This window comes from Mirounga leonina, unplaced genomic scaffold (genome assembly GCF_011800145.1).
Source record: "Mirounga leonina isolate KUSES-001 unplaced genomic scaffold, KU_Mleo_1.0 Mir_180, whole genome shotgun sequence".
In the NCBI taxonomy this organism is placed as follows: Eukaryota; Metazoa; Chordata; class Mammalia; order Carnivora; family Phocidae; genus Mirounga; species Mirounga leonina.
Window position 1 is genome coordinate 26582538 of NW_023270469.1, and position 26715 is coordinate 26609252.

At 52.5% G+C, this 26715-nt stretch overlaps 1 protein-coding gene across 1 annotated transcript; it reads right to left on the minus strand.

Annotated features, from left to right (window-relative positions):
* Window positions 1–4070: 4070 nt before the first annotated feature.
* ADGRG3 (adhesion G protein-coupled receptor G3) lies at window positions 4071–26550 on the minus strand. The gene is made up of 12 exons (XM_035025118.1): window positions 24549–26550; window positions 20603–20765; window positions 14463–14598; window positions 12875–13021; window positions 11931–12065; window positions 11342–11381; window positions 11143–11243; window positions 10898–11010; window positions 8572–8852; window positions 8277–8370; window positions 6631–6914; window positions 4071–5296 (listed from the first exon to the last, which is right to left on the minus strand). Exons 1-12 carry the CDS (start codon window positions 24754–24756, stop codon window positions 5184–5186), a joined length of 1815 nt encoding a protein of 604 aa, XP_034881009.1. The 5' UTR covers window positions 24757–26550; the 3' UTR covers window positions 4071–5183.
* Between the last annotated feature and the right edge of the window lie 165 nt (window positions 26551–26715).

The following is a 26715-nucleotide window of genomic DNA, read 5'->3' on the forward strand; positions in this document are numbered from 1 at the left end:
TCTGCCCCATGCATTGTCCATGTGGCCTTTATCAAGACGGATGGAAACCAGTGTGGGTCCTAGCGTGTCTGCTTATCATGGTGGAGCCTTGTGTTCTTCTCCAGGCTGGGCCTCTGATTTCATTTATAACCCACAAGACAGGGAAAACTTACCCAGAAGGTTAGTGGCCCATGGAAATTAATTTTAATCTTTCAAATTCAGAAGAAAAAATGAATAAACTAATGATAAGTATATAATTATGAGTCCACCTTGGGTTATATTCATCATTGTACCAATGCAGCCAAAAAAAATATATTTTTACTTTTTTGTTACTGGGGGAAGGGGCCCGTGAATGTCGTAAAGCAGCCCTGGGGGGCGTGGTGGGAGGGGGAGTCTGGAGAAACACTATCCTGACAAGGTTGGACAGTTGCTGCTACTTGGGGGAGACATAGCAATCACCTCAATTCTCAAGAGTAAATAATGATTTTAAATTCTGGCCAGAATATTACTCAGTCGTGAAAAATACAGTGTGAAGGCTAAATTAAACTGAGGGAAAGGTCACGGGGCAGTGTGTCCTACGATTACTTCTGGGGATTTCCCTTGGGGTGAGGGTGAACAAGGAGGAGGGAAAGGTAAACAGGTGGTGTGTCAGGCTGATCTCATTTCTTCTGTGTCTTTATTTATTCCCTTTTATCCCTATACCCAATCCCAGTCTCTGACCTTCATAGGCACCCATTCTGATCCATTTTTTCCCCCAAAATGAGCACTATTTTGCATGCTGCTGTTTTTAACTCGTGTATATGATATTGTGTTAATACCGCCTCTGTTTCTTTTATTTTCACTAAGAACTGTGTTTTTAGATCCATCCATGTTGCTGTGTGTCCACAGTAGGGATCCACTCTATTCTCCCAGTGATGGACCCCACCCCGAACCCCCTTTGCCACCAACGCCTTCTTTTCCACTGCAGATAATGCCACACATGTCATCGGCCATGTCCCTTTTAGACCTGTAAGAGTGTTCCTCTGGGAGGGGCTCCTGGGTGGCTCAGTCGTTAAGCGTTTGCCTTTGGCTCGGGTCATGGTCCCAGGGTCCTGGAATCGAGCCCTGCATCAGGCTCCCTGCTCAACAGGTAGCCTGCTTCTCCCTCTCCCACTCCCACTGCTTATGTTCCCTCTCTTGCTCTCTCTCTCTCTCTCTCTGTCAAATAAATAAATAAAATCTTAAAAAAAAAAAATGTTCCTCTGGGGTAAAGAACCAGGAGCGGATTGCTAAGTGAGTGGCTGCAACCCATTTTTCTCCAGGCCATGAAAGCTACACTCTACCCAACTTCCACAAGCCCTGAGAGAGCCTACTACCCTCGCCCCCCACCCAGCAGTTGACATTATCCAACTTCCTATCCTGCCCTTTGTCAGTTTCATACAATGAAGATAGAGTGAGGTCCCCCTGCCATCTTAAAGTGCAACTCTGTGATTGCTGATGATTTTAAATGTGTCTTCATGGGCTAGCTTGTTACGTTTAGATAGTTCATTCTCTGAAATTGCCATTTAAAACCTCAGCCCATTTTTCTCTATTAGGGAAGTACCCCTGTTTTGATTTGCAGGCCTTCCAGATGTTAATCCCTGGCTTCAGATGTTGCAAATACCTTCCCCCATTCTGTCCCATGCCTGCTAACATTGCCTATGGTGTCTTCCATGGAACAGAAAACTTTAATTTTGATGTAGTTAAATGTACCAGCTTTTGGCCTGATGTTTTGTGCTTGTGATTTTTTGTTTGAGAAGTCTTTCCTTGTCCTTAGGTCACAAAAATATTTTACTACATTAACTTTATCGTTTTGCCATTCCATCGAGAACCTTTACTCTGCCTGGAACCCATCTCTGGATGAGGAGTTAGGTAGGGATCCTGTTTTATTTTTTCTTCATATAATGAGCCAGTTTTCCACCATCATCATCAGACTATCTGTCCCTTATTGCTGATGCCAATATCGTTGGTGCCGTAAGACCCCCGGTGTGCATAACTCTGCCTCTGAGCCCTTTGTTCTGTTCCACTGGTCTTCTTGCCTATCCCTGCTCAGACCCCATGTCAGATTTACCACTATAGCCTCATAATATCTTTATATCTGCAGGTCAAGTCTTCTTTCTACTCCTTTCATTAAGGTTGACTTAGCTGTTTGAGGCCGATATGCCTCCGTTCGAAAGTTAAAGCGCATTTTGGGGAAATCTAAAAAAAAAAAAAAAATCATTTGAAATCTTTATTGGAACTGCATTGTAGTCATAGGTTAATTTGTGAAGAATTGTTGTCTTTTGATATTAAGTTATCCATCCGGGAGCACAGAGCCAGTAAGTCCTCTTATTTCCTATACATTTGTTATAACGTAATGAAAAATACAAGGAATGAAGAAGGTGGGGCGGAGCAGGAAGAGCCAGGTGGGGAGGCATGGCGGGGGGTCCTCCTTGCAGATGACCACGGTAGTCTGGAGCAAAGCTGTGACTCAGTCAGTTGCACGCTGGGCCGGGGGTCCAGACACCAGGCAGCGCTCCTGGCCAGGATCTCCCGGAAGCCTTCATGCATTCTGTGGGGCGGTTACTGCTATGTCTGCTTTCTGGGCTCAGTAGGTGAGGAATTGGCCCAATGCAAGTTGCAGAGGAAGAACGTGGTCCAGACGGGCCGACCTCAGAGTTCGTGCCTTTAGGCTGGTGCTGCCCACCTCTTAGATTGCTGCTATGGTCATGTGGTGCTAGTGGAACTCCATCCATCCGCACTGGGCCTTGGGGTGCTTTTTTGCCAGAGCTCCACCTGGCCTTAGCACGTGCTCAGCTTGGCACTCGGAGCCACTTATAGGGTGACCCCAGGTAATGAGGGACCCCAGCCCCTCTGCCCCTGCCTGGTCCTGGACTAGACAGCCAGTGGAAATGGACACATCCCCACCATTAACCACATCTCCCCATCTTCCCTCTCCATCAGCACCAGGAAACCCAGGCCATTCAGCCGTTGTGGTTTTGTGCCTCTGCATCCAACTGGGAAAGCCGGAACGCAGCGTTTCCCTGGAGACTCAGGGAGCGGGGCTGAGGCAATAATTCTAGAACCCAGGAAATGCTCTGGGAGGAAGCATGGGCAGCCCAGGGAAGCCCAGCTCTGCAGCAGCCTCGCGTGCAGAGTCGCCTTGGGCAAGTTGCTGGACCTCTCTGGGCCTCCATTTCCTCCTCCCACACAGGGCCGGCCCACTTGGCAGGGCTGTAGAAGGAATCTGGAAGGGAGCTTTAACCCTTCATACCCTTCCCATGTTACAGGTCTCAAAGGTTCATGGTTCACACAAAGGTGCCACCTACTCTTTCTTTAAGCCATGGGGGTCTCTAATACCAGGCTCTTCACTTGTGTCACCTCACTTAATGCTCTCAGGTCGAGGCAAGAACTTGATGATCCCCATTTTATGGACGGAGCCACTGAGACTCAGAGAGGTGAGGAGACATGCCCAGCATCTCACAGCCCCTAAGTAGCAGAGTCAGGACTTGAACCCAGGCCTCTCAGACACAGAAGCAGCTGTGGACCACACAGGTTTGTGTTCAAAAACTCTGAGACTTTGGGGTAAGGGAGCCCAGCCCTCCAGCGTGAGAAATAGATGTCTGTAAAAGTAAGTCCCCAAACCCACCAAGCTTGTCCACAAAACCTGATATAATGTGGCTCCACTTTTGCAATTGTCCACACCCTAGAATTTCTCTTCGACTTGCATAAAGCAGGGGCCTCTGCCTTCCTGTCTTGCATCCGTTTGCTGGGTGGGAGGAGGGAGAAGAGAGGGCATTCACTCAGCACGGGCATCGGGGAGCAGGAGGAGGGCTGGAAGCCCAGGGGCTGTGGGGGACGGTCTCATAATAGTGGCTTCTCCCCTCTAGCAGGTGCTTGACTTCGGCAAAGCACACTGGCAAGGACAGGGGTGAGTAGGGAAGGTGAGATGGCCCCAGTGGTGAGGAACTTAAGGCTAGAGGTGGGGCATGATCGTGTGGGGCAGGGCCAGCCAGCGGGCTGCTGTCTTTCCTTCCCCTCCACTCTTCTTTTCTTTCTTTGTGTTGGTTTATCTATTCATTCCGCAGCCCCCCCCCCCCCCCCCCCCGTTATCTCTGCCTCTTCTGTTTCCTACTGAGGAAACCAGCACGATGTTGCCAAACGGAGGCCCAGCCGCAAGAGGTGACACATAGCCGCTGGGTCTGGCCTGAGACACTCCCCTGGCTCAGAACCCTGCCCGGCGATGCTAAACTCACTCCTCCAGCTATTTAGCCAACAGGTGTTTACTCGGGGCCTGAACCGTGCCAGGCTCGGGCTGGGATGAACTGGTGAGTGAGGCCGTCGTGCCTCCTTGATTGGAGCTCAGATCCCTGGGGAGCGGGGGGGGGGGGGCCGGGGGGAAGCCCGTCCTCTCTCTGCTCAGCCCTGTCCGCTGAGCCCCTGCCCTGCCCCTCGGCCCTTGCGTGTGCAGAGCTCTGGAACATTTGCCCTCCAGCCCACGGCAGATGAGAGGTCGGGCCACACATGCGGCCGTCAGAGTGGGGAGGGGGCTGCTAGTCCCCACTACTGAAGAAGTGGCATTCTCTGAAATTCCGTGTCCCGGGACAGCCGGAGTGTTGGCAGCCCCCTGAACGGTGGGGGCTCACGCGTGAAGACAGGCCCAAAGCTCTAGTCCACAGCTGCCCCAGTGCCTGAGGGGATGAGGGCAGGCAGCCAGAGAGTGGGGGTGTGGGAGGGCAGTGGCCAGAGGGAGGAAGGGGAGAGGCTGGGCTCCTTCAAGGGGCAGCGCTAGCAACAGACTCCACGGGTACTGAGACCAGAAGGTGGCCAATGGCAGACATGAGCTGCTTTGCTATGAAGGCAGGAGGTGGGGGTGGGGAAAGGGGGCGGTTCTGGCAGGGGTCTTCTGGTGAGGGTAGGGGTGGGGCGGGGGCACCGCTCTGCACTGGCAGGGCTCTTAGGGGTTTCAGAACCTTAGACTCTTGCTCTCCTGGATTTGAGACTTTAGCACCCATCAAAGTATCTGGATGGAACCTTCGAGGCCCGGCGGTCCAGCCTGGTCCCCATCTCCTTCCTCCCCAGCCACATTGTACAAACACGGAAACTGAAGCCCAGAGGGAGACGGGGAGCAGCCTGAGGTCACACGGGGAGTCAGAGCTGAGTCCGGAATGTGCGGCCGGCTCCCAGCCTGACCCCACAGAGGCCTCCTATTCGTGAGACGTGGTGTGGACCTGGTTGACTTGGCCCGTGCCAGAAGAGGAGGCTCCGGCGCTCCGGCTGGGGAAGTAGAGCGTGGTGAACCAGCAGAAGATGAAGACACCTGTTGGGAAGGAGAGGGTTATTACGGGACGCACGCCAGCAGGGAGAAGTGGGACGGTGGCAGGTAGAAAAATTATAGTAAGCACAGAAATCGATAGAAAAGTCCAAATGCCGTGTGGGCTTAAAAGGAATTTACAACTCAAACTTGCAGCAACCATAGAACTATTGAGACACGTTCAAGGGCAGTTCAAGTGTACTAAGGACTGTTGGGTTTAGGAGGACTCACACGCAGGTGAGACAACTCAGTAGAGTGAAGAAGTGTTCAGGCTTAAATATTAAGGGTGACCTCTGGAAGAATAATGACACAGTCTAGTTTCAAGGTGCGTTCCTCCCCAGCCCCGGGATGTCCTGAATGTGGACTCATGATTCTTCCCCGGGGGACTGTTCACGTCCCCCACAACCATTAGCTTGGTTACTCATCACAAAATCTGGTGAGAAAAATAACAGTGTTGTCCCAGCTTTAAAGATGATCAGAGGGGCTGAGCGATTTGCTGAGGTGGTAAGTGGAGCCAGGGTTCAGGTCTGGGTCTGCTTATCCCCAGGGCTACCAAACCACGATGCCACATAGCCTCACGAGGCTCTGGGAGCCAGCCCTGTTTGGGTGGGCCCCCACCCACTGGCTGTGAGACTTTGACTCAAAGGCAAAAGCACACCTTGTCCATGCCTTCTCAGCGGTTTCTCTTAGTCAGGCTGTGATGCTTCTTAAGGCAGTGTGTAGGACACAGGAAGCGAAGAGGAGTGAAGAGGAAGGGGGAGCTGTCACCACACCCCTGCGGGGGTCAGGGAGGACCCCTGTCGATCATTTCCTCCACTAATCACGTCCTTCTGCAATCACAGCTTCTTACAGACTGTCCATGTCATGTGGCCATCATGTCACATGCCCCCGCCCTCCTGGTCACAGCTGATTGGACCAGAGATGGACACCTTGCCCACGATGGCCTGATGCGATTCTTGACTCTCCTAAGAACATGGACCAGGCTGAATCAGACCACCCTCCCCAGCTAGAGAAGGTCATGTCGAAAGGAAGAAGGCATTTGGGAGCCTGGGTAGGAAGGGGCAGCGGAGAGAAGGAAGGAGAGTCCACAGAGAGAAGAAGGTGAGAGAATACACACAGCTCCAGAGCAAAGATAGAGAAAGTAACTGCTTTGGTTTGGGTGGCTTTTCCCGGCCCTGGTACCAGCCTTCCCGCCCTGGGGTCCTTGGGACAGCCCTGGATATTTGAGACCAGTGCCCTTGATTTGAGCCAGGCTGAGTGGAATCCTGTTTCTTGCCACCCACCAAAACACCCCCACGCAGATGAGGCAACCCATCACCTCCCTGGCCCAGGAGCCTCACCTTGCAGGGAGTTGAAGAGCGCGAAGACATAGATGGTGGACCGGCCCAGGGGCGTGAGGATGGCCAGCCACCAGGTCACACCCACCAGGCTCGAGAGGCCCAGCACAGTGAAGACCCCCTTCCAGGTCGGTCCCTGCCCCTTGTGTGCTGTGGCACTTGGCAGAGTGAAGATCTTCCAGGCCACCAGGCCCAGGACCACGGCGCCGAAGAGGAAGGTGACAAGGAAGTAGCCGTGGACGGTGATGTAGCGGGCAGAGTCAGTTGCCTTCTCCTGGAACCAGCACCTGGAGGAGGCAGATGGCTGCCGGGGCTGGAGACGTGACCCCGCCCAGCTAGCCCCCCGCAGTCTTCCCTAACTGACCTTCTGTGACCAAAAAGACCCCTTCCCCCCACCGCCACCCACCAACCCCCCATTCTCCTGCGAAGGGGCTGTCATGAGGCTCCAGGCCGCCATCTCTTTAGACCGGGGAGTGCAAAGCAGCCAAGTTAGCCCCCAAGACTTGTTGTGTTTACCCCACATTATGTTGTAAAACAATTGAATTAACGACCACCCTTTAAAAAGTGGGAGGTTTGGCATAAGCATCCAGATTTATGCTTCCTTTTTTTTTTTTAAGTTTTTATTTATTCGAGAGAGTGAGTGAGCAAGCAGGAGCGGCAGGAGGTGGAGGAGGGGGGTGGGGGGTGGGGGGTGGGGGAATGGAGAGGCAGAGGGAGAAGCAGACTCCCCGCTGAGCAGGGAGCAGGATGCAGGACTTGATCCCAGGATCCCGGGATCAAGCCCCGCATCTGAGCCAAAGGCAGATGCTTAAACACTGAGCCACCCAGGCGTCCCTCTGCTTTTCTTATAAAAGCATACACCTGGCAGCTCTGTGCATGCCCTCCCGAGGGACATTAGATGGGTATGTGACTGCCTGTCTATTACAGTCCCCACCTGGGCCACTGCATGCACTTATGTTACCTCCCCAGCCCCTGTGGTCCCTGCACTTGAGGCCCAAGGGCCAGGACCAAGACTCCACCAGCTTCTCTCAGCACAGAGCCATGGGCCCGGGGCAGGCACCCTGGGAGAGGCTCAGCTCAGCTCCATGCTTCCTGCGTTGCAGGGCGAAAGGCCTGAAAGAGTATGTCCATCACCCCCCATTGTACAGATGAGGAGACTGAGGCCCTATGAGAGGCCAGGCTAGCCCACGCAGCAAACTCAGAGGCAAAGCCTAGCTAGAACCAGGCCTGCCACCAATGGTGAGCAGATTTTGTCCTGCACAAGGGCACCTGGCTGAGGGGACGGGTGAGGCTGAAATCCAGCTTGCCCTCCACTCCCCAGGCTGAGCCCCTGGCATGGCAGGTTGGCAGAGTGGGGGTGGGGGTACCTTTTAAAATTTGCCCAAAGGTGCCATATGGGCTGGTGGTGGCCCAGGCTAGAGCAAGGCATCCTGCCTCAGCTCGCTCTCTCTCTTCTCAGACCCGCTGTCTCATTGCACCTTTTCCTTCTGGTCCTCAGTTTACCCCTCCAGACCATGAGCTAGCTGGAGGATCCTTTGCCTTGATGTAGTCTCTCTTCCCAGCTTTCCCGCCTCTCCCCACATCCCACTGACCCCCATCTGTGCAGCCAGGAGCCTGACGTCACCGCTGCTCCCCCGGCCCCCACTCACAGCTCCAGCACAGTGGCGTTCCTCTTGTCGCGGATGGTATACCGGCCGTAGCTGTCCACGCTCCCGGCGCCAAAGACGATGAGGACGGGTAGGCCTGGGCGCAACGGGAGGACCTATGGCATCGCTGGGGCTCCCTTGGCATGTCCTCCTCCAAAATCCCCTCCAGCTGCCCGCCCCTCAAGCCCTGAGCCCGTGTGAGAGAGGGAGACCCCTCTGGGCCTTGGCGGCTCCCCACCCGCCCCTCCCGCCCCTCCCGCAGCCAGCCATGCTCCCCGCCCGCCCGAGCTGCACCTACCCCAGCCCACGAGGCTCAGCTTCAGGAAGTAGTGCCCGAAGTAGGTGTTGAAGACCTTGATGATGAGCAGGTAGAGGTGGAAGGCTTCCAGGCCCATCCAGGTGAAGGTGCAGAGTAGGAAGTAGTGGAAGACAGCCCCCCAGGACCGGCAGGTGGTGTCTGACTGCTTGTGGCTGTACCCCACATTGAAGAAGAAGGCGAGATTCAGGAGAAACAAGGTCATGCTCAGGGCCACGTGGATCTTGGGGGCATCTTCCAACTTGAACCTCTGCCGGTAGAACCTGCAGTGGGAAGGGCCGATGAGAGGCGGCAAGAGGCCCGGCCGCAGCTCCTCTCAGGGAGGACCTGCACCCCAGCGTCCCCACCCCACCTCCCCTGGTCCACCCCTGCCAGCAGCCAGAGCGTGAGTGCCGTCAGGCTCAGGGTTAGGAGCACTCTCTCTTCTGGCCCACACGGCCCCGGGGGGCCCACATGCTGCCAGACTCATCCCTCCACTCCATGCTCTAGCCAACCCGCATACTTTGCAAGTCCCCGAATGCATTCTGCTTTTCCACTCCTCCCAGACTTGGCCTCTGCTCTTCTCTCTGCTCTCAATGCCTTTTCCTACTCTTCCTTCAAAACTTCCCTGGGCACTTCCTTCTCAGGAAGCTGTCTCTGAATGCCACTTAGCCAGGCTGATTTGGAAGTTTCCTGCAGCACAGGGTAGCCCCCTCCCTCCCCTCTGGCTGTGACCTCAGGCTAGCACAATCGGCAGCAGGGGACCCTGTGTGCATTGGTTGAGTGAGTGGACGAACCTACCTACTGGGCAGAGAAGCAGGAGGCCGGGACGTATGTCAGAATTCCTAGCAAATCGGATCCCGAGGGCTCTCACTGGAGGGATGGGAGCCCCGGGTGCCTGGACGGGAGCGGAGGCCTCCTGTCCACCTCACCTGAGATGCCAGGGCCCACCCGTGACAGTTGGTGACGAGTCCTCCCGGTGCGCCAAGCCCGGCTCATGAGGTTCAGCAGTGCGGCCGGCTGGCAAGGCATGCTCAGCTTGTTGGGGGTGGGGGCTCTGCTCTAGGCCTGGGCTTGGTGGGGGGCAGGGGTGGCACTGCTCATACTCATGCTTTAGTCTGAGATGGAGGGGGTGAGGCTAGAGGGGGCTGCAGCCCAGGGCTGGATGGGGACAGAGGCAAAGAGGCACGTGGAGAAAGGCCATGGGAGGGCCCCAGACTGATGCAGGAGATCCCAGGGCTGCTCTGTTCAGCCCCGGGTCCGAAGCCTGGGGTCCAGGCCAGCCTAGGGCATGGGGCTGTTCTCACAGACTCCTTCAAGCAGGCCGTGCCTGTGGGTCCCTCAGCCCTGGCCGGGACCCAGACAGCCTGAGCACAGGCCACACTGATCTCTGCCTGTCCTGCCCCTGCTCCTCCTTCTGGAAACAGACCTGGGTCTCCCCGAGGAGCACGCTTTCCTGCTCACAGTCCTGATGTTTGGGTGAGGCCGGCCCTTTGTTAGCTCAAATCCAAAAGCAGGCACATGACCTGGCCTGGCCAGTCAGTGTAATCCATCCCTTGACCACAGTGGCCTGTTCAGTCATGGGCACATGACCCAAGTTAGACCAGCAAAACTCCACTCTGGTATACACGGGATAAAATTGCATAGAACCCCCCCCCCACACACACACACACAAATGCATGTAAAAAATTATGGAAGTTGTATTCTAGTTACTAGCACTGTACCGATGTCAATTTCCTGGTTTTGATATGATACTACAGTTATAGAAAATGTTATCACCAGGAAAAGCTGGATAAAGGAACCAGGGGACTCTATACAGTAATTTTGTAATTTCCTGTAGGTCTATAATTATTTCAAAATAAAATGCTGAAAGAAAAAGGCTTCAATGTTGGAATTTCATTTAGAAAATTCGCTGCCTAGGCAGCTAAGAAGCTGTGAGGCAAGCCCGGGGCTCCCCAAGGCCCCTGAGGGTGAAGAAGCTGCTTGACATGGCTGACAAAGGAGAAAGCAAAGTTGGGAGAAGCAGAGGGAGAGCAAGGCCTGGGGGCATGTTTTGAGCCCCTGGATCCAACCATGCGTGAAGGGAGCGCCATTCCATGAACCACATATTCCCCATTGTGTTTAAGTGAATTTGAGTTGAGTTTCTGCCACTTCCAATTGAAATAGTTCTGACACATTTCAACCCCCAACCCCATCTTATAGATGAGGAAAGTAAGGTTTGGAGGGGATATCAGTATAATACTGTACAAGCAGGGGGCTTTCCGGCCTGTTATGCTCCCACCCTTGAGGAAAAGAGGGAGACGCGGGGTGGGGGTGGGGGATCACCCACCTTAGGACAACGTAGAGGACAATGGTAAAGGCCAGAAAGATCATAGAGGCTCCACAGCCAGCCTGGGAAATGCGAACGAGGGACTGCACGGTGGCCCGGTCCAAGATCGGCTTCTGTGGGCGACCCCCCCAAACCAGGACCCCATCAGTTGGAGGCCAGGCCCCACACATCCCAGAGGCCCTGGCCCCTGCCAGGAAGCCTAGGTGCCTCCAGAACTGCTGGGATCAGGGTGGGTGGGCTGTTACCAGCAGCAAAGCGAAGAAGGTCAGATGGTCACAGCGACAGACAGTCCTCTTGGCTCTGGGCTCCGTGGAGCAGCCCGTGGAAGACCAGTCTCCTGCTGACCCTAGAGAGGAAGGGAGGGGAACATAGGAGAGTGTATGGGAATATGGGGGAGTGGAGGGGACCAGAGAGGAAGGAAGGGAGGGGAGAGGCTCTGCCTACCTTTAGTCACATCCCAGAACACACAGCTGAGGGTCATGTTCTGAAACCAGAGAGTGGGAGTCAGGGTGGAAGCAGGGGGAGGTTGGGAGAGAGAAGAGGAGAGTGGGGGGAGGGGAAGGGAGAGGACAGCGTGCCCCCCCCGCCCCAAGTGTGCACTGGGTGGAAAGCAAGGCTCACCCCGTGGATCACGCAGGAACACCAGGAGCCGCATTTGGTGTGCCTGGATCAGCATGTGAGAGGTGTGGACACGGTGTGGGGCTGCAGGGGGGTGGGTAGCATGTCTGTGTACGCGTGCCTTTAGGGGAGCACGTATGTGGGTGTGTGTGTGATCCCGTGTGCTCACTCATGGGTTTGCCAGGTCCTCGGTGCACCTCGGTAAGCACAAGTGGGAGGGTGTCTGGAGGTCGAGTGGACATTCGTGCGCACGTGGCATGTGTCCCTGGGTGCACCTGTGTGTATGGTCTTAATGGCCGGGGGAATGTGGGAGACTGGGAGGTGCAGAGCCCTACGCCTGTCTGCCCATATGCTTGTGGGTGACCACCCGCCTGTCTGCCCCTCAGTAGCTGCCAGGCTTGGGTCGGGGGCTCACCGGGGGTAGGCGCTGGTGGGAGAAGGTGATCTCCAAAGGCTCAACCAGCCTGCTGACAGGTATTCTGCCCAAACTCAAGCCCACCAGGCGATTGTTCAATATGTGGCTGCCATCCTCCAGGCTGAGCTGGGTGCCCTGTGGAGGGAGATGGGGGGGTCAGGCTTCAGAAGGGGCTGTCCCAACCCAGCCCTGTTGGGAGTTCCTAGGAACCTCCAGGACCCATGGCCCTTGCCTGGAGAGTAAAGTCTGTGGCTAGGGGACCAGGGGACCAAGGGGTCATGAGCAACCTTCTTCCTGCTGCCCCCTGCAGTCTCCTGCCCAGGCTGGATCACTGTGGGCCCTACACCCCAGGCCAACTGGTTGCAAAGCCATGCACCCAACAGCTCTCCTTTGCTGTCCCCAGAGCTCCTCTGCCCTCTTAGCTGGAGGAGTACAGGGCTGGAAGAAAAATCAGCCCCAAACGGAGGGCAGTGGGTGCCTACACCAGCATTCATGGTGCACTGGATCTACACCTGAGTGGATCACACACCTCTGGGGATGCATGCCTGGGACACATTTGCAAGGTCACGGTCATACAGGAACACACATGACTGCATGTACTCCAGGACTATGAAAGAATATGCATGTTTGTCCATGCACAAGGACACACACAAGGGGACACGAACGCTTGGGATACACATACAAGTCCAAGGACACTGGTGTGTGGGATCCAAACATCTGAGTGTGTGTGACCAGTGTGAGTCTGCAATGCACAGACTCCAGAGACAGAAGTCCAGGGTGACCTCGGGCTGATTTAGAAACGCTCTCTGCAGGCTCATCACCTCTTCCATCCCCATGGGGACCCACAGCGAAGACTCCAGAGAAGGCAAGCTGGGCACAGGTCCCTGGTGAACTGAGCATTGACCCACTGAGCTGCCCTGAGCCTCCTCCAGTCCTCTCCTCACCTTGAAGAGATTCCCCGGACTGATGTCCAGGACAGTGATGGCCAGCGAGACCTCCGACCTGTTGCTCTGCAGGGATACAAAGAGGCTCCTGGGCAGCCGGACTCTGTCGGGGTGTTCACGCTCATCCTCTGTCACCTGCCCTGGAACCTGGGAACCACAGACCCCGGAGCTCCCGTCTTACCCAAGGGTTCCAGCCCCCAACACAAGGTTCTTGCCATTCCCCCACTTGGGAGGGGAAACTGAGGCACTGGGTGGAGGGGCAGCACCTGAGAGCATCACTTGGAGAGGCAGGACACTCGGGGGCACACTGCAAGCTCAGCTCTCTCCAGGCTGTGAGCCCCCAGACAAGCCACAGCGCTCATGGACCCTCAGTTTTCCCACTAAGGAGAATGGGGCTAACCAGGTGCCTGCATGACCACGTATCGGGGTCAGACTCAAAGTGGGCTGTGAAGGTCAGTTTGCAAGTGTGGGGGGAGAGTCGGCTGTGGTGCACTTTAGGCCAGCATCCTGACAGCCCCTGTGCTTACACAGGGCTGTAGGGTCATGGTGTCTGGGTTCTGACCTGGGAATAACTGGAAAGAATAAAGCTCCCAGGAAGAGAGACCGCGAGAGCAGAGGCGGAAATGACAAAACTTCACACGGAATGTGATTTCCACCCCCGCCCAACACCAAATTTTGTAAAAGCTAAGAATGGTGAAAATAGTAAAATAAATCTCACTGGTGATTTGTTCATTCTTGCTACACTGGGGCTGCAGCCTGGTCCCACCGGGTCCTGCCTCAAAGGCATCCCATGGGCGCTGGAACAGGAGGGGCTAAGGGTTGGAGGCAAGGGACCCAACTTCCTCCTTCCCAGTCTGGACCCTTGTCAAAGGACGTGGGACGGTCTCTGCGGCCAGCGGGTGCCCCCACGCAGAGGGCTCAGCCGCTTGGGTCACATCAATAAAGGCCCTATCTTTCATGTCCCCTTTTCCAGACAGACCTAGAAGGACCTCGATGATAGCCAACATGCCTGCCGCCTGAACTTCCACCCTCAGCTTCACCCCTTAAGGGGGGCTGCACCCTCCCTGCACCCAGCACTCCCTGTACATTATCTCCCATAACCTTGAAAGTGGGCAACACCGGCACCATTTTACAGAGGGGGCAACCGAGGCTCAGAAAATTTCGGTCATGCACCCGTCACATAAGCTGGTAAGGAGCAGAGCTGGGACTTGAATCCAGACCTGTGTAAATCTAGAGCTCATCTTACAGATGAGGGCTCTGGGGCCCAACAAGGGGAAGAGGTTTCCTGGAAGACACCTAGTGAGGGGGTGGGGAGTCCAGGACTGGAATCCAGATCCCCTGACTCTCAATTTGGTGATCTTCCAAATTGTACCAGCCTCATGCCCTGGGTCATCTGTCACCCGGATCCACCCATCCAAGCAACTCAGTAGCATCTGTTAGCAAAGTGGCAGAGCACCATCAAATGGGACATGCGAGGGATAAGTTTTGGTGGGCACCAAGCATAGACCAGGAGTCTCTCAGAATTCTGAAAAATACGTCTGAAGGAAATGGAGCCAGAACCAGCCAACAGGGATGGGGAACTCTTCACCTGGGAGGGCGTCAGAGAGAAGAAGAGGTCTTCTGAGATGTTGGTTCTGACATTCTGGACAGCAGCCTTCAAAAAAGACATATTCACTATGCCCGACTGACTCTCCAGCAGATGGTACTCGAATTTCAGCCAGTACCTGCAAAGGGCCGGGGATTAGGGGGCAGGTAGGGTCTTGCAGGCTGAGTTACCCATTCCCCTGGCCCCCAGCCTGGATGATGGGAGAAGAGATGCCATGGGCAGCCACCATCAGGCTTTTGGGATAGGAGGGGCGACTCAGAATATCAAAGGAAGGACCCTAGGATTACTGCAGAAGGGTGGCATGGGAGCAAGCCAGGCTGGTTTGGGGGGATTCCAGCCAGGGGTCCCTCTGAATAGTGTATGTGTTTGTCTTTTTTTGTAACAAAATATATATAGCATAAAGTTTACCATTTTAACCATTTTAAACTGTACAATGCAGTTGTACAGTTTACAATGTTGAATACACATTGTAATACATTCACAATGTTGGGTGACCACCACCACTATCTAATTGCAGAACATTCTCATCACCCCTGTCCCCATGAAGCAGTCACCCTTCTTCTCCTCCCCCAGCCCCTGGCAAGCACTGAGCTATGAATCTGCCTATTCTAGAAGTTTCATATAAATGGAATTGTATGGTCTCTGGTCTTTGTGTCTGGCTTCTTGCACTTAGCATGGTCTCAAGATTCATCTCTGCTGCATAAGCATGTGTGAGTATTCCATTCCTTGTTAGGGATGAATAATACGCCGTTGCATGGATAGACCACATTTTGTGAACACATTTATCCACTGATGGGCATTTGGGTTGTTTCCGCTTTTTGGCTGTCATGAACAGGGCTGCTTATATGCAAGTCCAAGCTTTTGCTTGAAGACTTTTGTGGAATTCTTTGGGCCATATACTTAGAAGTGGAATTGCTGGGTCACACGGTCATTCTATGCTTAACTTCTCGAGGAACTGTCGAAGTGCCTTCCACAGCAGCTGTACCAATTGATATTGTCACCACCCACGTTTGAGGGTGCCCATTTCCCCACATCCGCACCAACGCTTGACATTCCCCATTTTGTCTTGTTTTGTTTGCAATTGCCGCCATCCTAGTAATTGTGAAGTGGTATCTCATTGTGGTTTGAATTTGCATTTCCCTAATGACTCGTGATATTGAGCATCTTTTCATGTACTGATTGGCCTTTATATACCTTTATATATTCCTCTGAGTATCTCCAACTGTGGGATAATAATTGTGTGGCATGACTGCCAACTTACACTTACTGAGTGCTTTAACTGCATACTGGGAATTCGCCCTTTGAAGGCTGAACTCAGCAGCAAATGACTTATGGCAACTGAACTGGTGTTGGAAGCACAGGGAACACAAAAGTTAATTGCCATTTATTTTATCACAGCCCCTGTGCCATCAGCTAAAAGCAACACTCCCCCTCCCCCACCCTCCACCACCTGCTCTCCATGGGATTGAAACTTCTCCGTGGCCAGAGTTCCTTTTCCCAAGCTAGGATCCTAAGATGTACTGCCTACCTCTCCTTAGCAATTCTCAACAGGTAAGGGCTGAGGTAGCAATGGGAAAGAAGGGGAAGAAAGCAGACACAGCCAGATCAAGGTTGTTGAAAAGGAGTAGCTACGGAGGGCTTGACAGGGAGACAAAAGGGAGGTTTGTATTTTCATGTATTTTTGAACAGTCGCAGTTACCAAGGGAAGAAACCCAAAGAAACCACAGAAAAAATATTGTACAGTATAAAGAGTAAACCATGCAAATATGTGCAAATGTGCTTGGGTGGGGTGGACCATTAGAACACCATCCAGCCAGAAACAGCGGGATGAGATTGTTGAAATCTGTTGATTGAGCTACATGAAGAGTCTAGCTTTTATTTACCTTTTAAAAATCTAAACAAAGTATTGTGACTTTCACTGTCACCAAATATAATAGTGAATTATAACTGTATATATATGTACTTAATTGTATTTCTCTCTATATATAGATACACACACACACATATATATACACATAGATATATGCACTTAAAAAATTCTTTGGCCTCACAAAACAACACAATTACCTTTCTTGAGGGAAGATTTCTTGGTCTGGTTCTCAGAGCACTTAAAAAAATTATTTTAGTTGTGAAGTGTAAGATAGAGTCAGAAAGTCTAAGGCATAGATGTAAAGTTGAATTTTCAATGACAAATTTGACACCTGCTTAAACATCATCTTCTTTGTCTGATATAGTTACACAGATATCTTTGGTTCCTGTTTGCATGATACGTGTTTGTCCACACTGTCCCTTTTTTTTTACATTGTAAGTGGTGTGAGATCCAACAACTTGCCTTCTACCTAGGAGGGGATATCTTGATGTTCTCCAGATCTCTGAACACCCAGAAAATTCCCTGAGGTGATGGGTCCCTGAAGTCTTGTGGGGTTTATTTCTCATCCTCTAGGTCACATTTGTTGTCCTAAGGCATCTTAACTACTTGCCACTTTCTGCTCATCAGCTCCAATCCACATGATGTTGCCAATATAGTGGACCAGAGTGATGCTATGTAGAGTGTCAAGATTAATAAGGTCTGTGTGAACTAAGTGATGACAGAGATCAGGAGAATTTACAGAGCCCACAGGAAACCGTGACAGTCTATTGTTGACTCTGCCAGGTCAAAGTAAATCATTTCCAGGAGCCCTTGATAACTGGTATAGAGAACAACGCATTAGCCATGGAACGTATCGATTGCCGGTGGTTATGTTGATTTCCTCTGGGACAGCAGCCACAATTGGACTCACCACCTGATTAAGTGTAGCCTAGTTCACAGCCATTCCCCAACATCCACCTAACTTCTGGTGAGTTAAGATAGGCAGTCATGGAGCTATGATAGGCATCACCACCCCTGAATCTCTCAAGTCCTTTATTGGTGGCATTATTCTCTGCAGTTGTCCCCAGGGATGTACACTTTGGTTTCTGTTTACTGTCTTGGTAAGAAGACATTCCAGGAGCTTCCATTTAGCCCATCAATGGAATGCTCTCCCAGATGCAATTAAATGGAGAAAGCATTCTTTTCAATAAATGGTGCTGAAACAATTAGACATCCAAATGCAAATAATAATAATAATAATATAATTAGACATCTACTCACACTGTGTATAAAAAATTAACTCCAAATGTATAACCTAATTATAAGAGCTAAAACCACATACACTTATAGAAGAAAACTTAGAAAATCTGTAGCTGGATGAACATTTCTTTGATATGATATCAAACACAAACACACATTTAAATTTGACTTCCTCAAAATTAAGGGCTTTTGATCTTCAAAAGACATCACTGAGAAAACAAAGAGACAAGACATACACTGAGAGAAAATATTTGCAAATTGACATCTGATAAAAGACTTGCATCCAGAATACATAAAGAATTCTTAAAACTTGGGGCACCTGGGTGGCTCAGTCTGTTAAACCACTGCCTTCAGCTCAGGTCATGATCTTATTAGGGTCCTGGGATTGAGCCCCACATCGGGCTCCCTGCTCAAGGACGAGTCTGCTTCTCCCTCTCCCTCTGCCCGCCTCCACCTGCTTGTGCTCTCTCTCTCTCTCAAATAAATAAATAAAATCTTTTTTAAAAAAGGATTCTTAAAACTCAGTAGTGAGAAGACAAAACTCAATTCAAAAGAAGAGGGAAAGATTTGAGTAGTCATTTCACCAAAGAAAAGATACAAATGGCTCATCAGCACATGAAAAGATACTCAACATCACTGGTCATTTGTGAAACACAAATTAAAACCGCAGTGAGCTACCACTGACCCTCGGGGGAGGGCTTTAATAGCCAAAAGACTGACAGTGTTGCAAAAATGTAATAGAACTACAGCCGCGTTTCATGCTGATGGGAAAGCAAATGATACACTTTGAGGAACAGTTGGGCGTTATTTATAAAGCGAAACATATCAGATATCCCAGCAATTCTGCTCCTAGGCATTTACCCAAAAGCAATGAAAACACACGTCTCCAAAGATTTGAAGTCAAATGTTCATGGCAGCATTATTTACAATCACCAAACTGGAAACAATCCAAATGTCCATCGATTGATGAATGAATAAACAAAATTCAGTATGTCCACACAATGGAATATTACTCAGTAATAAAAAAGGACAAACTATTGATACATGGTAATGTATGAATATAACTCAAAAACATGGTAAGTGAAGGAAACAAGACTCAAGAGACAGTATGTTGTATGATTCCCTTATAGAAAATACCCAGAAAAGGCAAATCTGTAGAGTAGAAAGGAGATCAGTGCTTGACTGTGGCTGGGTATGTGAGCAGGGATTGCTTGCAAACAGGCATGAGGGTCCTTTAGGGGCTGATGTAAGTGTTTTTAAAATGATTGTCTTAATGGTTCCATACACTGTATCATATACCATAAATTATTCAACTGTCCTCTAACAATGTATAGACTGGATAGTATGTAAATTGCACCTTCATAAAGCTATCAAAGTTAATAAAAAGAAATGAGATACCACTATATCCTTTCCAGAATGGCGAAAATTAAATGACTGATAATACCAAGCTTCACAAGGATGTGCGGTACCTGGGACTCTCACAGGTTGCCAGTGAGAGTATTAAGATTCATCATACGTCTCCCTTTGACATCAATACCACCTCTAGGTATTTGCCCAAGAGAAATGAACATGTGTGTTCATGAAAAGACATGTACAAAGATGTTCATGGCAACTTTATTCATAAGAGCGCCTATTAGGGACGAAATATATGTGCCCTCCCTGCAAATTCATATGTTGAAATGGGTTGAAGCCCAGACCGGCCTCATGGGGTTGTGAAGGTAAAGAAGGTAACTTGGTTAAGTGTTAGATTTGGGAACAGAATCCACATCTTCTGACCCCAGAGCCTCACTTTTCCCAAAGTGCTTATCCCCACCATAAGGCAGCAGAGAGAGGAGCTCCCAGAACAGCCTCCCAGAGCTAAGAAGCCTACTGAAGCAGTTTCAGGTGGGGAGAGCAGTGTTTTCAGGCGACGGACATGATGTAGCTCAATCAGATTGCTATCCTAACACTGAGCCTGAGAACACAGGGTTTTCATTCATTTTTTTTCAACAAACATGCATCGAGTGCCAACTATGAGTTTGTCCCGAGTATCTTGGAATGATGGCCAGCTTTGATTCAAAGGGAGAGGAGGAGAGAGGCAAAAATATTTTTGGAGCTGATTCTTCGAGATGTTGTATTCTAAACCCCTTCTTCTCCCTCACCCCCTGTCTCTTAACCTTTTGGTCTTATCAGTCTCTTGGTCTTATTGATTCTACATCACATGATATTTCTAATCCATCCCTCCTTACCAGATGTACAGTGCCCATTGGTGGTGATGGTGGTGGTTCAGCCTTCACTTCTACCCAGACCACTGTGGTTTCATCCTATCTGGTCACGTCTCTGGCATCACCACCCTTGTACCCTTCCCTGAAACCTGAGCAAACTTTCTCAGATGCAAAATTGACCACGTTCTTCCTCTGTTTAAAATATGTCCTTGCTCTGCCTCCTCCCAAATTGGTATAGCTTACCTGACCCTTTACACTTTGGTCCCTGCTTATATTTCTAGCCTATCCCCTACCCAACCCACCTCCCCATTGTTGCCTCCATCCCCAGCACTTCACCTTTTCACATTTCAAAGCACTGTCATTCCCCCCCAATACTCCCTGAAGTTCTGATGCCTGTAGCCCCTAACATTGCTTGGATCCAACTAGAAAACTCCTATGCAGTCTTCAAAGCCTTTTTGTGAGTTGCCTCCTCTGTGAAGCCTTGGCAGTTTTCCTTTCTTTGAGCTAACTTGGCACCTTATCCACCCTTTTCTATGATCGTACTCTAGAATCATCATCATTTGGGCCCATGTCTGACCTTCCACAATGGTAGGGATGGGGGCTGATTCATCTCTGCATCCCCTGGATCAGAAAATTCTCAGTGAGTGGATGGGAGGGAATGTGGGTGCCAAACAAGAGGGTGGAAAGATGAGTTAGGAGCAGCATTTTCAGAAGCCATAGGGGCTGAGAGCTTGGTCCCTTCCTAACAGCCTCCCTGCCACCCTCGAAGGAACCCCAGATTCCTGTTCTAGGTCAGAGGGCCCTCTTACCTCTGCAAGTTTTCCAGGTCACAGGGTTCATTCCCTGACTGCGTGCACTTTGTGAAGCAGTCAGCAGTGTTCTCCAGGTGGAAAGAATCATACTGGTCCGCATTGATGAGCCCCAGGCAGACCTTTCTCGGTTGCTCATATTTGTTGCTAGAATTTTCCATACCTGAAGGAGGGATGCAGAAGGTGTGAATGGGCTGGGTGGGGAGGCAGCAAGGGCAGGGTGTTGGGGGTAAGATGCTCAGGCTCCAGGGTCTGGCGATGTGGGCTAGAATTCCAGTTCCGTCCATTCACACTATGTGTACTTGAGCTGGACTCGCTCTCCCCGGGCCTCAATTTCCAAGGCAAAAGGAGATATGACCTCCCACCTCATAGGCCCAGTGGGATGCTTTGGGGAAAGTGTGTACAAAGGGCTTGGCACATGGCTCTGTAGATTAAAGCATTCATATGTTAGTCCTAGTCCCCTTTAACACCTCCTCCAGGGAGTCTGCTGGGCTTTCCACAGTTGTTCCATATCAGACATTCCAAAGCCTTTGCAACTGTGGCCTCGTGGTATAACTCTTGGGCGTATTCTGTCTCGGTTTGCCCCTTTCTCCTACATTCTCATTATGACCCTCACAGGCTGCCTCCTGGGGCAGGGAGAGAACATAGAAGGCTCTGGGGGAGCACAGTGACTTGAGCAGGGGCACCAGCTAGCAGGAGGCAGCTCCAGGACGACAGGCCAGCTTTCGTGACTTCCAGTTCAGTTCCCCTTTCAGCTGGTATGGGGATGGAATGGAAGTGTGGAGTCACTTACCAGCTGTGTGACCTCAAGCAAGTTACTTGAACTCTCTGAGGCTCCCTCTTCTCATCAGCCAAATGGGACTAATAATACCTTCCTTGTGAGTTTGGGGGAAGATTAGAGAACATCCATATACATAAACGATATAGCTCATTATAAATGTTCAAAGAGGGGTGCCGGGGTGGCTCAGTTGGTTAAGCGCCTGCCTTCGGCTCAGGTCATGATCCTGGAGTCCCGGGATCGAGTCCCGCATCGGGCTCCCTGCTCCCTGCTTCTCCCTCTGACCCTCCCCCTTCTCATGCTCTCTCTCTGTCTCATTCTTTCTCTCGCAAATAAATAAATAAAATCTTTAAAAAAAAAATGTTCAAAGAGCCAGTATCATTTAGTCCAGGAGGTGAGAATGTCACTGTAAAACTATTTATATATTTGTGTATTTACATTGAATGTATATATATGTCTACATAGTTACCTCTCTCTCAACAAAATTAATACATGCACATTTTTTTTTGAACCGTACACAAGACCACAAAATGAAAAGTAAAAGTCCCCACAGCTCCCAGCTCACACTCTAGAGTTCACCACCTGCAGCAGCTCAATGCACAACCTTGGGGAAATTTTCTATACATAGGCAAGTATTTTGGTGTAAATCACTTAAAAATGTACATGAACGGGATCACTTAGCAAGATATCTTGAGGAGCTTTCCACATCAGCACCTACTGATCCCTCTCCTTGATTCTCTTGCACGCTATTCCACTGGGTGGGTGTTGTAACATTTTTTCGATTGGTCCTCTGTTGGTGGGCTTTTAGGATCATCAGTCTTTTTTTTCCCCCCATTCTGAACAACACTGCTTACATCTTTGTCAGCTTGGGTTAAGAATTCATAGAAAACATTACGATCCTAGGAATTTCTGGGTCAAAATGTATGAACTTTTAAAAAGGGGTAGGTAAACGGCGCCTGGGTGGCTCAGTCAGTTAAGTGTCGGACTCTTGCTTTCGGCTCAGGTCAGGATCTCAGGGTCCCCGGACCGAGCCCTGAGTTGGGCTCTGTGCTCAGCGGGGAGTCTGCTTCAGATTCTCTCTCTGCCCCTCCCCCCTGTGTGCGTGCTCTCTCTTTCTCTCAAATAAATCTTTACAAAAGAAGATATTCATGACACTGTTTAATGGGGAGAAGCAAATGCTAGATGGGCATGCATGTAAGAGGATCCACGTTTGCTTTTTAAATAAAGGAGGAAGAGGGAGAGAGAAGAGGGAGAGGAAAAGAGAGGGGGGGTTGCCGTTCTCCGTGTAATCCTAGCCCTCTGTATGCCTGAGGGCTTACAAATGGGTGCTGGGGGGCACCCGGACCGGTATTAACAGAGCCTCCCTCCTGGCGTGCCATGAAATTTCAGCGCAGTCATATATGTGAAGCCTTTGGCAAGTACAGAAAAGGTGACTCTCTTTTTTTGTGATTATTTTTTGAAGACATTGGAAGCATTTAGCCCAGACAGAGAGAGCCTGGCCCGGGCCTGGGCAGGATGCTGCCAGCCCCCACCTCAAGACCCGCGCTACCCTCCCCCATCCCGCTCTGCCCCAGCAGCTGGCCTCCAGGGACCACCTCAATCCAGGTTCAAGTGGGGAGCGGGCCGGCAGTCAGGGGCGGTACCTGCCCGTTCCTAGGGCTCCCCACCAGGGGCCTGCTTCTCTCTGCTGTAGCCACACCACCCCAGCCCAGAGCCTGGCACGGCACAGGAGTCCCCATCGGTGGTTTCAGAATGAATGAACCAATCGGCAGACCCATAAATGTCCACCAAGGAAGCAGACTTACCTCTACGTGTAAGCCTCTCAAGGCGACTCAAATGGCTGACACTTTGCCCACACACCCACATCACCATAGGTAAGCTCAGTCACTCAGGGGAGCCTGGAAGTCCCAACCAGGGTACTCACGGCTTTTGTGCAGGGCCCAGCGTCCCTGTGAAGCCCGCTGAGGCCGGACGATAGCCACCACTGGTTACTGAGTTAATGAATCTGTCAAGTGTTGCCCGACGGCCGGCTCTGCCAGGAAGACAACACTGCCATTTTGCCCCTTTTTCTGAGCCAGGGACTGAACTTTGCACTTCACCGAATCTCGCAACATTTGAAGTTTCTTTGTGTGTGTGTGTGTTTAAGATGTTATTTATTTATTTGAGAGAGAGAGAGAGAGCATGAGAGAGAGAGAGATATCATGAGCGAGGGGAGGGGCAGAAGGAGAGGGAGAAGCAGACGCCCCGCTGAGCAGGGAGCCCAACGCGGGACTCGATCCCAGGACCCTGAGACCATGACCTGACCTGAAGGCAGATGCTTACACCGACTGAGCCCCCCAGGCATCCTGAGAGGAAGGTTCTTTGAAGCCCAAAGAGGTTGATCCATGTGCCCAGAGCCACATGACCCCCTGCTCGGCAGGCAGGCAGGATGCTCACGGATTAAGAACAAAACAGGAGGAGCACTCAGGGCACTGCAATGGGAGCATTCCCTCTGCCTGAGGGGGTCACTGCCGACATCACAGGGCCCCAAGGAGGGTAGGTGAGAGCTGAGGTGGGCCAGGGGTGGGCCAGGGGTGGGCTCGGCTTTCCCGGGCAAAGCATAGCCAAGGGCAAGGCCTAGGGTCCTCAAACTGCTCTGGAGAACCACCGCATGTGTGTGTGGAAGGCTGACAGTTGGGGGGGGGGCCAGTCTTGTTCTGGGAAACTGGGGCTGGGGGGCCATTGCTGGGACAAGGAGAGGGGAGTTGGGGGGGTCAGGTTGGAGGGAGCCAGACAAGGGGGTGAGGGAGCACAGTACAAGCCCCAGCTGGCCTCACCCTCCAGAGCATCCTGACCCCCTTCCCCAGAAGCTTGGAGGCCAGCTGGATAAGAGTGTGTCCGGGGCCCACCAGTGTCCCAGAGCCAGGCCTGTCAGGGAGCCACAGCCCAGAGGAGGGGAGGGGGGAGCTCTGTGGGGAGCACAAGGCACCTGAGACCCAGTGCTGACCCAAGTTTATCAGGACGACAGCTAACTCAGAGGACGAGGTGAGAGAAGACGCCGAGGCCATTGGGGTGGGCTCCTTGGACGGACATGCTCTAGACACCCCCACCCATATCTACTTCCCCATCCCTGGCCCTGAGTCTCCCAGGCCCCCTGGGCTCCCAGGAGATAAGGAGCCAGCTGCTCACCTGAGGCCCAGAGCAGGAGGAGCGAGAGAGGCAGGACCCCCAGGACCCTGGGTGTCATCATCCTTGGGCAGTCTTGCCCACCTGGCAGAGCCCTGCGTCTGAGCGTCCCTCTGGTCCCAGGCTCTGTGCTGAGGCCTGCCGCCCCTCCCCGTCCCCTCCGTCCCCCCCGCAGCGCTTCCTGTGGCCTTTCTCCGCCTTCCTGCTCCATACCACCATCGGTTGGGTTGTGAAAGGCGAGTGTGGGGAACTGGGTTGTGTTCCTGTCTCACCCCACCCCATGACCGCCTACAGAGGGGGCTGCTGAGCCCACCCAGGGACGCTTCTGGGGGCTGTGAGGTTGGGGTCCAGCAGCCCCAGAGGCCTCCACACCCAACTCAGACCCTCCCCTCAGTAGCTGGGGGCCTCTGATCCTCAGTTTCTTCTTCTGTGAAGCAGATACAGCAATAGGGCTGCCATGTAGGGCCATGTTGGGGTTTGAGGAGACCTGTAATGTGCCAGGCACAAGCCGGCTTTAGGGATGTGGGTGGTGCTCACACTCCTTCGCTCATGCCTATGGGTTGAACAAGACTGGGATTAAGCCCATGGCTGCTGGGGCCCTCGGAGGAGAGGGGGACCAGCTCCATGGGCCCCAGCCTTCCCTGCCCAGACCGGGTAACAGGAGAGGTGGGACGGAGTGGGCAGGAGCATGGGCTTGGGGGCTGGTCAGGCCTGGGCTGACGTCTGTCCTGGGCTGTCTGTCCGGGCCGCCTCGTGGCTGGGTGAGCTTGGGCGAGCTGTCTGCCGCTCTGAGCCTCTCACAAGACGTACAAAGAACTCATGAGATGCGAGTGGAATTGTCCAGACCACTGGGCGTGGCCACAGTCCTTATCTCTATGATTGTCAGTACTGCGCAATTACAGTCCTAGTTCCCATGTGGCCACTGGTGGCCCAGATGGGAAGTGGGAGCAGCAAACACACATGGGGGGCGGCACAAGGGAAGGAGAGGGGCTGACCACTCGGGCCCCAGCTCTGATGGTTCTGAGGAAGTCATGTGGATGAGGCCAGGTCTGTTGGCGTGGTCCCATGGTCACTGCAAGATCAAAGGTAGAGAGCACCCCGCCAAGGAGGTGCATCCTCCCAGCATCCCACCTGCAGGGCCTGAGCTGGACGTGCTCTACCCTGGGGGTCTGAGGACCCACCCAGCCCCTTCCCCTTCCTCCCACGCAGTGTCCACACAGGATTCAGTTCCCCACTGGGCCCTCTGTACCTGGGGAGGGCTAGGGAGGGGACATCGGGGTCACTCATGGGTCGTGGGTGGCAGGTGGGAATCTGGTGTGGGGCCCCAGGCACTTCCTCTGCAGGGAAGGCTTGGGGGCAGATGGGAACCACGGGGCCTGTCCCGCCTCCCTCCCAGTGGCAGCCAGGTGAGGTGAGATGGTGGACAAGGGTTTTGTGAACTGCGACCTGCTGGGCCCACTGCTAGAGACCCATCCTGGCACCAGGGCCCTCAAAGGGGCTCACGGGGGCCTGTTTGTGAAGGAGGGCCTGGAAGGAGGGACCCAGAGTGTCCAGCACACCTGGAAAGACAGGACCGGGAGGCTGGGAATGTGGCAAAGATAGCTGGGCAGGGCCAGGGTGAGCGCCACCCCTTCTAGGCCCCACCGGGGCTGGGGACAGGCCTGGAGCCATGTACAAAGCCCTGGGCCCCCCAAATCCCGGGGCGGATGGAACTGTAGCTCTGCTTTCTGCCACCTCCCACCACCACCGGCTTGTCCCAGTGCCTCCACGTGGTCTCCAGTCTCCAGGGCCAAGGCCTCCAAGCTTCTGGCTGCTTCAGTCCGTTTTCCATGCCAGAGCGACGTCTCCACTCACAAACCTGGTTGTGTCCTTCTGAGAACAGCGGTCCTGCTCCCCAAGGTGGTCTGGCCACATGGACCATCATCTCTGCACCCCTGCACAGGATAGCGGGTGGCTGGAGCCAAGTAGCTTGGCATCTCCACTCCACCACAGACCCCAGCATTCCCCACTGCCTCCCCAACCCTGACGCCAAGCTGTCCTTTATCCAACTCCCATCCCCCCCACCCCGCTAGTCCTGGTGGATAGTTTCCAGCAGTTGATTTTTTTCACACGTAGCCTTCTCTCATCTGTTTCCTGATTGGCCCCAAGGTGTTTGTATCAGTGACTCTTA